The sequence below is a fragment of the Vigna radiata genome, chromosome 5, assembly GCF_000741045.1.
Source record: "Vigna radiata var. radiata cultivar VC1973A chromosome 5, Vradiata_ver6, whole genome shotgun sequence".
NCBI lineage: Eukaryota > Viridiplantae > Streptophyta > Magnoliopsida > Fabales > Fabaceae > Vigna > Vigna radiata.
In genome coordinates this window covers 25,255,641-25,266,710 of record NC_028355.1, presented here as the reverse complement: position 1 = coordinate 25,266,710, position 11,070 = coordinate 25,255,641, and the positions used below count along the sequence as shown (strand labels likewise).

At 32.3% G+C, this 11,070-nt stretch overlaps 3 protein-coding genes across 3 annotated transcripts in view; 2 read left to right on the top strand and 1 right to left on the bottom strand.

The window, feature by feature from the left end:
- The first annotated feature begins 220 nt into the window (after nt 1-220).
- On the top strand, nt 221-9,449 carry LOC106760782 (vacuolar protein-sorting-associated protein 33 homolog). Its single transcript, XM_014644206.2, has 22 exons — nt 221-388; nt 493-532; nt 724-804; nt 1,232-1,426; nt 1,532-1,642; nt 1,781-1,846; nt 2,039-2,146; nt 2,285-2,329; nt 2,693-2,749; nt 3,077-3,171; nt 3,998-4,049; nt 4,212-4,268; nt 4,626-4,688; nt 4,777-4,883; nt 5,847-5,969; nt 6,154-6,235; nt 6,330-6,400; nt 6,925-7,005; nt 7,740-7,797; nt 7,924-7,985; nt 8,132-8,225; nt 9,030-9,449. Exons 1-22 carry the CDS (start codon nt 336-338, stop codon nt 9,117-9,119), a joined length of 1,791 nt encoding a protein of 596 aa, XP_014499692.1. The 5' UTR covers nt 221-335; the 3' UTR covers nt 9,120-9,449.
- Nucleotides 9,450-10,116: 667 nt separating this feature from the next.
- Nucleotides 10,117-11,070, bottom strand: part of LOC106760522 (mediator of RNA polymerase II transcription subunit 15a-like) — an 8,904-nt gene continuing 7,950 nt past the window's right edge. The window contains exons 7-8 of the mRNA XM_022780248.1: nt 10,833-11,030; nt 10,117-10,625 (exon numbers count right to left, since the gene is read on the bottom strand). Of these exons, the coding sequence (XP_022635969.1) occupies nt 10,233-10,625; nt 10,833-11,030 (591 nt within the window). The 3' untranslated portion in view covers nt 10,117-10,232. The remainder of the gene's footprint in view (nt 10,626-10,832; nt 11,031-11,070) is intronic.
- Nucleotides 10,971-11,070, top strand: part of LOC106760783 (zinc finger protein 1-like) — an 11,369-nt gene continuing 11,269 nt past the window's right edge. Inside the window, exon 1 of the mRNA XM_014644210.2 lies at nt 10,971-11,055. The gene's annotated coding sequence lies outside the window, so the exon portion shown is untranslated. The remainder of the gene's footprint in view (nt 11,056-11,070) is intronic.

Genomic DNA, 11,070 nt, shown 5'->3' with positions numbered 1-11,070 from the left:
AGAGAGAGAGAGAGAGAGAGAGAGAGAGAGAGAGAGAGAGAGAGAGAGAGAGAGAGAGAGAGAATTATTTATTTATTTATTATCAAAGTATCTCACTGTAAATTACTGTAAGTTTAAAATATCAAAATTTAAAATTTAATGAAAAGTAAAACAGAAACATTAAACATGTTGTGTACTAATTTTTTTAATCAAATACATTTATATTCTTGTTTTCTTCAATCCTATTTATTTCTTCTTCAGCCAAGAAACTTGCAACTGTGATTCGTCTCTGATCGAACTTTCTGCGAAGACGAAAATTGTGCAGTGGTGTTGGATAGGACAGCGGAGCTATCTCGATGGCTCAGATTCCGAACCTAGATAATGCTCCCATTAATCTCACATCCATTAGGTCAAATCCCCACTTACTCATCATCCCATTCATTTTTCACGCTCACAATATTCACAATTTCAACTTCAACTTGTTTTAACCATTATTTTTATCGTTGCGTTCAGAGAACAGTCCCAAAAAGAACTCCTCAATATCCTCAAAAATGTAATTCTTGCTCTTGATATTCTCCGTTTCTTTTCGTAGAAAATTGAAGTTGTTCAGTTATATGATTTGGAATTAAGATTTGATGTTCGACAATTGCCTGTTTCGTTTATTTTGATTTTGATCGCTTTTACTGTAACGGCACTGAACATTGAGTTCGCAAGCGTGTGATTTTTTTTCTCGTGTTCTTGCAGGTTCGAGGAAAGAAGTGTTTGGTCATTGATCCGAAGCTCGGGGACTCTCTTTCGCTTATTATACAGACATCCGTTCTCAAGGCACTTTTCTTGCCCTTAGTAACTTGCTGGGATTTATGTATTGGGATATCAATTCATGAATAATCTGTCATATATACTAATTCATATATATTTCGAACATTTTAATATATGGTAGTTAGTTTTTAATTGACTGTTAACAAAAAACAAAAATAATCTTTCTGTATACCTACACACCGAAATTATCAATGGTGCCAGGCTAAATTTCCGTCATATAAACATTCCATTGTGGCCTATGGCACCGCCATAAGGGGCTTCCCTCCAATGGTGGAGGAGTCAAAAGATGCCATGTTAGAGAGTTATAGTGCCGCTATAACGGTTACTTAACAACATTTACGCACAAAAAGTCATAGTTCTTTTGTGAATAGACTGTTGTTTGCTTGTTTTAATATTTTGTTGATATTGAGTGTTCACACTGAATTACAAACAGGAGCATGGAGTTGAATTGCGACATCTTTCTGGTGATCCAATTCAGACTGACTGCAGCAAAGTAGTTTACCTTGTGCATGCTCAGCCCAAGTTGATGAAATTCATATGTTCTAACATTCATAATGATATATCGAAAGGACTGCAAAGAGAATATCATGTTTATTTTGTCCCCCGTCGCACTGTTGTTTGTGAGAAAGTAAGCTTTCATTGGAAACAAATAATTTTCGTAGTTGGGCAGGATGCCTCTCTATTTTAAACATAAAATCTCTGCAAGGCATAAATGAATATTTTTCTTGCTTAGGTTCTTGAGGAAGAGAAATTACATCATGTGGTTTCAATTGGGGAATATCCCTTGTATATTGTACCGATGGATGAAGATGTGTTATCATTTGAACTTGATCTTTCTTACAAAGTAAGCTGAATATTAATACTTCTGCTCCTTGTGACTTATTTATAGAGTTTCTTTTAATGTTGTAATTTATCAAATTTACTTACTTCTGTATTTGGTTTGACTAATTATTTATTCTTGTTTGCCTTCTCTCGGTGCTAGGAATGCCAAGTTGATGGTGATACAGGATCGCTTTGGCACATTGCTAAAGCTATTCACAAACTTGAGGTTGTACTTTTGAACTCACACACTTGAATTTTTCTTTACACATGAACAATTACCATCAAACAAGTAAGGAGTAGTCCCATACAGTTGTCCGTTTATGAAATACCATCAACATCATTGACATCAAATCTAATATGATCTCAATCATTTTGTGTATGCACTTATAACTATTTCATTTCATTTAATTTTTTGTAGTTTTCTTTTGGAGTGATACCAAATGTGAGGGCAAAAGGAAAAGCATCTGTGTGTGTTGCAGACATCCTAAACCGGATGCAAGCCGAGGAACCAGTTAACTTATCTGATGTAATTTTTCTCTGCGCTGTCTTTCTCTTCAAGTTAGAATATCAGAATAACAAACAAAAGCTATGTTTATATTGTATTCAATTAAAGAATTAAAATACACCATATAATCCTCTGTTTGTCTTCCCCTTGTTTACACAGATTGTTGTGCCAGAGATAAATACACTAATCCTTCTAGATAGAGAGGTACAACTTGTTTTCCATCTCATCTCCGTTGTCCATGATTGGTAGTGTCTTTAGGGACGTTATGCTTGGTGCCCTTGTACTGTGTTGTCTATGAATTTGTTTGTTAATGCTTAAAGAGTGCATTTCACGTCCATACATTTATCCTTCATTACTTAATAAAATAATTGTTAATGAAAGATTTTTGTACATAAGAGATTGAAATTTTTTGAAATTAAACAATTTATTACTAGTTCTTTGTCCATGCTTAGTTTGGTATATTCACATCAACTTACATTCTTTTTGAGGTCCTACCATTTCAGTTGTTTGAAAGAGTAGTGTCCGCATGAATGGTGGTCACTGAATTTGGGTATGGTTTGAGTGCAGGTGGACATGGTTACTCCTTTGTGTTCCCAATTAACATATGAGGGACTACTTGATGAGGCAAGTTAATGCATAATCAATATACGCTTTTAAGAATGAATATTTATTGCATAAAAGATTTAGCTGTGTTATTTGATTGGGCTTTTCTTTTGAGAATAATATCCCCAAACAAATTTTGTGATGTTGCAAATTACAATGTGGAAGTTTTTCCATTTCATGTTTTGGTGATTTTGTCAAGGAGCTTTAGAATTATATACAAACATCATGGATTATTTGTAGGGGCATGAATTGATCTTCAGAAAAATATCTTGTATGAATATTATTTACCCATACTATAAATACGTTTGAAGTGACCATGACTATTTTGTTGAATTTATATCATTGTAGTTTCTGCACATTAACAATGGCTCTGTAGAGCTTGATGCATCTATTATGGGTCTTCAACAAGAAGGGAAAAAAACCAAAGTTCCTCTAAATTCAAGGTAAGTTACATTTCTCACTTACTCTATTTTGCTCGAAACTTTTTCAATCTGTTAATGAATAGGTTGCTCTGTCAAATCAATTCATATTTTTTTATACCCATGTCCTGACATGATTCATACTTGTCTGCACCATTAATTGAAGCCGATCATACATTTTTATTGTGTGGAGGAATGAGAAACAATTTTTTTCTTAATATGCATAAATGTGCTTTCCTCCTGTCAGAATGATCTTATTTAGATTAAAGAGTATTACAAAGATAATCAATAGCAAAACAATTGATCCTTTTTTCCAACTTCTCTTGATGAGATAATGTTTGGAATTTGGGTTATTATTATTGTTGTTATAAACATGATCTCAACTTCAAGAAGTTTTCGCGTTAATTCTTTGCTTTGTAAATTTAATTGAAGGAATCCCTATTTATTTATATCTCATCCTTTAATTCGTTCCTATTTTAATTTGACTGAAGAAGTCCTTTTTTATTTGTATCACATTCATTATGTTTAGTGAATATGTGGTACTAAAGGCTTGATTGGTTTTGTATTAAGAAATATCTGAGTTTTCTGCTACCTTCAATATCGGTTTGTATGTAATTAAAGTTGTAAGAGGACGTGAACCTTGAATGATGCCTATATTACAATAATTTTTGTTGTTGTGGTGTAGCAAAAATAAATATATGTTTCTGGATGACATTTTGCTCCAAATCCTCTTTAAGCCATAATTTAGACATCCATATTCTTTTTCTTTGCAATTATTATTTTATTGTTCATTTTCCATTTGCTCGAAGTAATTTATTGAACTGATGTTTACTTGCATGGATTTTGTTAGTGACAAGCTTTTTAAGGAGATACGGGATCTAAACTTTGAAGTTGTTGTCCAGGTTGATTCATTTTTACCACTTGTAGCATAGTTATAACTAAATAATCTCTCGCTCTCTCGTTCTCTCACACACAGAGGACTAAGGAGAGAAACATTAAACAAAAAATCTTTGGCACTTTTGTTTGTAGTTCTATTTTCTTAATTGCTGTCTGCAGTATTGCAGATTTTGCGTCAAAAAGCTACTTCCATGAAGCAAGACTACACAGAAATGACAACTACTGTAAGTATATGGCCTTATAGTTGGACATTGATTTTTCTGTCAACTTTACAAAAGTTATTGAAACCCTCTTTTATGTGAGTAACATCAGTGAATCGACTAAAGTCGTGTTGTTTCCAAAGTATAATAAATTGAAGTATTCAAATAATTTTTCTGCCATACTTTATCTTCATATGTACTATAGTTTGATGTTTGTTTATAGGATGCAATATTTAAAAATGGAAAAAATATTTATTGCTTGATAAGTTGTGTTTACTCAAACTATTCCAAATGCATTTAAATTAAGTTTTTATTACTTTTAGAAAATTAAAATGGATTTGTGAAAACATTCTAACATATATTATTTTCCATGATGTCTAGACACAAACAGTTTCTGAGTTGAAAGACTTCGTGAAAAAGCTAAACTCATTGCCGGAGATGACTGTAAGAACATTTTTGTTGTAATTTTGATATTTCATTAAGACATCACAGTGACTATCAACTCATTGTATTCCTTAAATAATATCTCCAGAGACACATAAATCTTGCCCAGCATCTATCAACATTCACTTCAAAGCCTTCATTTCTTGGTCAACTTGATATGGAACATACAATTGTGGAGTCCCAGAGTTATGACATGTGAGTTAATTTTGCATAGAGAGAGTTTTATATACTTGATGCTCTTGTATTTTAAACTAATATAATCTCCCTATCTATATGAATTAATTAGGATGTGATATCATGTGTTTTGGAGAGAGCTAGTGATAAGATTTAAGATGGGTTAACTTGTTTTGGCCAGTGCCACTTGTTTTTTACTTGCCAGCGCCAAATTTTCATAGGGAAATTTCGTAAATCATAAATTTCATGTGATCTTTTTAATGAATATCTTTTTAACCATATTTAATTGTCTACGGTAGGAACTGGTACTTTAGTACCATTGTTTGGAACATATTGCTTTATAGCTTCTTCTACTTGAAAGCTTCATGTTATGGTTTGGGGTATATATTTTATGCTTTTTCTTGTTCGTCATGAAAATTTGAGGATTTTTCATGAGGCCAACAATTTATGCATAAAATTTAATTTGATATCAACTTTCTTTGTCAAAACTTAATACCAAGCTTTTAGTAGTATACTTTGTGGTCTGGCATTAGACACGAGAATAAAAACTGAGATGTTTTGGGAAGTCTACCATTGAAGACATGACTTTGGGGTACTTTGTTTTCCTTGTAAACAAGAATATAGTGCATCAAGTATCTTTGACTAATAACTGACTGCTAATAGAACTACGCTTATTAAGACTTAAAATTGGTTATATGTGCATTATAGTTTAGGTTGTAATAGATAATTCAGCTTTATTTGCTAGTCATCATGTTTGAGTTTGTTTAATTTATAGCAAGCAGCGCTTATAGTTGTAGTTCAAGGATGAATTTTAAATTACATGGAATAAACTTATAATAGACTTGATTTGCCAAAACTAATTGTATGGTATTGTTAGCTTGGTTAGTGCCTGCAATTGATTGCTATTGAGGCATTACAGTTTACAGATGCATGCACATAAGTAAATGTTTTTATGATATGAAACTTTGGTCATCACCTATGCAGATGCTTTGATTACATTGAAGAACTGATCCATAAGCAGGAGCCTTTGACAACAGTCTTACGTCTTCTAATCCTATTTTCTATTACTAATTCTGGGTTGCCAAAGAAGCACTTTGATTACTTCAGGCAAGCTTTCATGCTTCATTGATACCTTCTCCTTTTTTTTTTTCTTCATTTTGTTACGTTTGTAGATTAATGGGAATCCCTAACCTATAATATTATTCCCATTTGCTTTTTGTACAATGTACTAGCAGATTTTATTTTTGGAAGTACTTAGTTTTAATGTATATTTGTAACTTCCAAATAATAGGAGAGAACTACTTCATAGCTATGGATTTGAGCACGTAGCAATGCTAAACAATTTAGAGAAAGCTGGTTTATTTAAAAAGCAGGTATAATACTCTAGGAGTTTAGTTTTGCAAGTTTAAATGGGTTATGTATTTGTCATTTAATAATTAACTCTTATTGTGCCTGTGATTCTTGTAGGAGTCAAAAAGCAATTGGCTCACTATAAAACGTGCTTTGCAGCTTGTGGTTGAAGACACCGATACGGCCAAGTAATTTCTTTTAAATGATGTAACCATTAGACATTTGATATATTTTAAATTTTATATTAAATTCATGATCACATTTTGGATAATCTGTGTAAACATGGTGATGGGTGTGTGCGACAGAATTAAAATACACGACATACATATTTCCATTGTGAAATGATAACAAATGTTGAAAAGCATCCCAATTCTTTAATATCTGCCCTATTGCATTTAAGATTAATTTAGTGTTGCAGTCTTGAAGCAATATTTTTCCCAGATATTTTTAACCATGCTAGCTCTTCTATTGTTCTTATGTTTATTTATTTATTCAGGCCAGACTTTCTCTGTTCAAAATCAATTCATTTTGCAGTGGCAGTTAATGACACTTCTAGAGTATTGTATTCTTTTAATTGGTCTTCTTGTATGCATTTTAAATCTCATCGGGCTCTATTAAGTTGTTATTATTGGTATTGATGATCACCTGTTGTACAATTATCTACTTAGTCCTGTTCCCTGCTTACTCTTAAAATGATTTCCTACTCGGACAGCCCCAATGATATTGCTTACGTCTTCTCTGGATATGCACCACTCAGCATTCGACTGGTCCAGCATGCCATTCGGTCTGGATGGTAAACCTGAATCTCTAATTGTGACTGTCTCTCTTGTTTATGAAAATCAACTTTCTTGTTTCATTATTACCTTCAAACGCAATTGTATATAAATTTATAACGAAGTTCAATTCATTGAACTATAAATTTCATCTCATGCATCTCTAGATCCTAGTTGGCTTTTGTTAAATGTTGTGCAATTAGAAATGGGTTTGTGCTGACCATAAAGTCTAGTTTAAAATGTTAAACACCATGTTTAATTGAGATGTTAGTTTTATTGTATAATTTTGTCAACAATCATATTTCAATCCATGCTGCGGAAAGCAGGATATTTTATGGTCTTAGTTATGTTGAAATTTGTTAACTTGAGCTCATCCAGTGTGAGTAATCCTCTCCCAACATGGTTTAAAGAAAGAGAATTCAGATTGAAAGATGGACAGTATAAAGATAGAGAAAGACATTCTCACAATAAAATACAAAAGAAACCCCTAGAAACAAAGATCGAGTCTCTTCATATCTAACAGTGAAACTCCTCTCTAAACTGTCCATATGCTATGATAAAATTGAAGGTTGTTCGATATTAAACAACTACCCAATTACAGTTTCTTAAACCTTCAAAAGTTCCCTTTTGTTATTTATGCATGCAATACCTTTTCTTTAGCGTGAATATATCTGTTGCTTGCTTTAATTTTTTCTATGTTTGGGTAGTGAACTAAGCGTAATAGTCGACCAACTGATTGTTATTGATCTTTTAGGCGTCCTGTTGAAGAAATTTTGAAGCTACTGCCTGGACCACATTTGGAAACGAAGAGGGTTAGTACCTGTGAACTATGACTGAATGTTTTTTCTCATGTAATGTTTCTATGTTATTTATAACTGCTTGAATCAAAGTCACATTATCCCATTCACCTTTCTTAGTCATTATATTTTATTGTACAGGGCGGATTTTCAAATAGTCCATCATTTGACACTTTATCAGGGATTTCAACCAGCTTGACCAAGTATGTTTTACTTAGTGTTAGTTTTAAAAATTTTGCATCTCTTAATCTCGAGTAAAATGGTATGAGAAAAATGTAATAAAAACTAGAAAATTTAATGCTTATGAAAGAAATCTTGTAATTTTTTTTTGGAACTTCGTATCTTTCAGGGTACCAGATGGAAGGCGTGCCCTGGTGCTTGTTGTCTTTGTTGGGGGTGTTACCTTTGCAGAGATCTCTGCACTCCGATTTTTCAGCACTCAGGTGTGTCATAACTGTTGCCTATTTCTCAATGTCGCCTAGACGCTAGGTTAACCAATAACTTCTGTTATAATTTAATTCTTTTTTAATATGGTTATGGTACATAATATTTCGGGTAGGCAGATTTCGTTGCTTCATAAATTTGTGTGGCTGAGCATATTCATTTTTATTTGCCCGAGCGGTGTTCTTTAATTATGGAAATCTGTGTCTGGTGCTCTCTTATCTTCTATCTTCAATGAGCACTGGGGAACAGTGGAGAAATATCAGGATAACTTTCTTCTCGACCATACCTGTGATAACATGATCTAGACACAAAGTGTAATCAAACAAGGATCAAAATGGGAGGCTGAAATAATTAAAAAAAAAAAATCAAATCCAAGCAAAGTTGAGTGGATTTGTAAATACCCACCGCAATTTAAGAATTTGAAATTCGTTTCCTATTTTATAACTTACCCAACACAGAATAACCAAATTAATTCCTAAACTTTGTTTTCCAAACCCATTTGCAGACTTCATGGTCTCGCTAATGAACTATTGACACAGCTCTATATGCTACATACTCATTCCAAAAAGTCTCATGTCTAAAATACTACACGAACTTGGAACATCAGAGTTCTTAATTGAAAAGAGTAAGGATATAATGAACTGGGATACAATAATCAGAGAAAAGATAAATATAGTGGCTCAAAGAACAAATAGGCTTATGAATAAATTATTATGATTGCTTTATCCAAATGACTGGACATTATGAATAAATCTTTTTGACTGCTTCTTATCTTATAAATCTCAATGTGGTTTATTTTGTAGGAGGGCATGGCATACGATTTGATTATTGCAACAACAAAGATAGTCAATGGCCAAAGCTTGATTGAACCGTTTGTGGAAAAGCTAGGTTGATTAATGAGTGTAGTTTTGTCAGATTATCATGTCGAGCATATTTGTTTGCGATGGTGAGTTTATATTGATATCACATCCATTCTATGACTAGGCTAGATGGTGAGTTTATATTGATGTCACGTCCATTCTAAAACTAGATTAGTTCTTTTTCGGACATTGCTTTGGTGAAAGTTTTATTGGAGTTGTGTAAGCGTATGTGTTGTTTTTCTAAGAGAGACAATTCCTCTGAGGGACTATCTGAAATTAATAGCATGAGCGCTATTTTTTTTCTGCTCTTTTTTCAATGGAGCAAATGATATATGCAACATATTTACCCACGTTCTTGCCGAATTCGGATTTTATGATCTATTGTATTATTTTAGTATCACTAAAATACTAAACTAATTGAAACATGTTACGGAGAAGCTTATAAAATGGTTATTTTCTCTATCACCTCCGTACTTTCTTTTTTGTGTCTTATAAATGTTTTTTTTAATGTCGTGTTGATTTAAATTTTTAAACTGTAATATGAAAATTAAAAATATTTTTTTAGATTATATAATCATATAAACTTTTTATTTAGAAAAAAAAGTAAAAATTCCGGACTATGCTACTAAAATGCTAAAACAGACTATGCTATCAATAAACTAATAGCTTACAACGTAATTTAAAAACCATATCATTATTTAATAAATAAAGTAGCTTATGTTTACCTTATAAGTTACAATCCACTTGANCTTACTTGTAATTTATTTAATTTTTTTTACTCATATTTCTTATATTTTAATATATCATTTTATTATCTTTTAATATTTGTGAAATTTTAATATTATGATACTACTTTTAATATTTGTGAAATTTTAATATTAAATTAATTAATATTTTATTATATGATGCTATATAAAAATTACACAGTGAAAATTGTAAAAATCGATTTCAATATAGTTTAAATGTAAAAATACAAAAGTTCCAAAGATAAATAAAAATTGAATTTGATTAATAATCTTATAACAACTACTTTGAATAAAATAACTTATCCATATATAATCAGGCATGTTCTGAAATCTAGTTTCCATCGCATGCATTTTAGACACATTAAACCATTAATCAGTTTAAATTTTTTCCGTTCTTTCCTCAGTTCATGTTCTTTAACATTAAATAAATCATAACGACGAAAAACAATAGTATCTCAACCCTTGGCATCTTGAATCTAGATGTTGCAGTTGAATCCAAATCAGAGACCTCAGAAGCAGTTAACTGCTTGACACTATCATTCATGCTACCCGCAGAAGATACAACATTCAAGGGTGTTGCATAAGTGTAGCGCTTCATCCTCCTAGTTCCATTGGCACCATCTTGTGCGATAAAATTTCTTGCCTGAAGGCGACAATTAGTCATAGCAACCAAATCTTCACCCACAGCAGCTCTGGATCCATTACCTGGTGCTGATCCTGCTATCCTATCGTTCATGCTTACAACTGAACCAATGTCACTAACAGCAGAACATAAGTGTTTTTGATGACATTGATTTCACCTGGAATCATATGATTGAACAGAAATTTTTAAGTTGAAAAATTATGGAAACCTTTATGTATTGTCAAATTCGTAAAGAACTTAAAGACCACAGTCACAGAACAGGCCAGCTTAAGATAAACTACACTAACCGCTTTAATTAGACGCTCAATGAGCTGTTCAGTAACAGTTGACTTTCCAGATGTGGATACAAAGGCATTACCAAGAGCTGTTCTTAGGCCTATTTGTATTTATAAAATTAATAATCTGCTTCTCACATGAACCCAGTTTCTCCTTGAAACTAGGTGAGATATTACTCTTGGAAACCTGAAGGAATGTTATAATTCGCTCCAGTATCATTTTATACACCTTCAGCTTATCAAGCTGCTCTGACTTTGGTTGTTGTGGAAGAGAATCCTGCTGATAAACAAAGAAAAGATACAAGGTTAAACAGTGACAC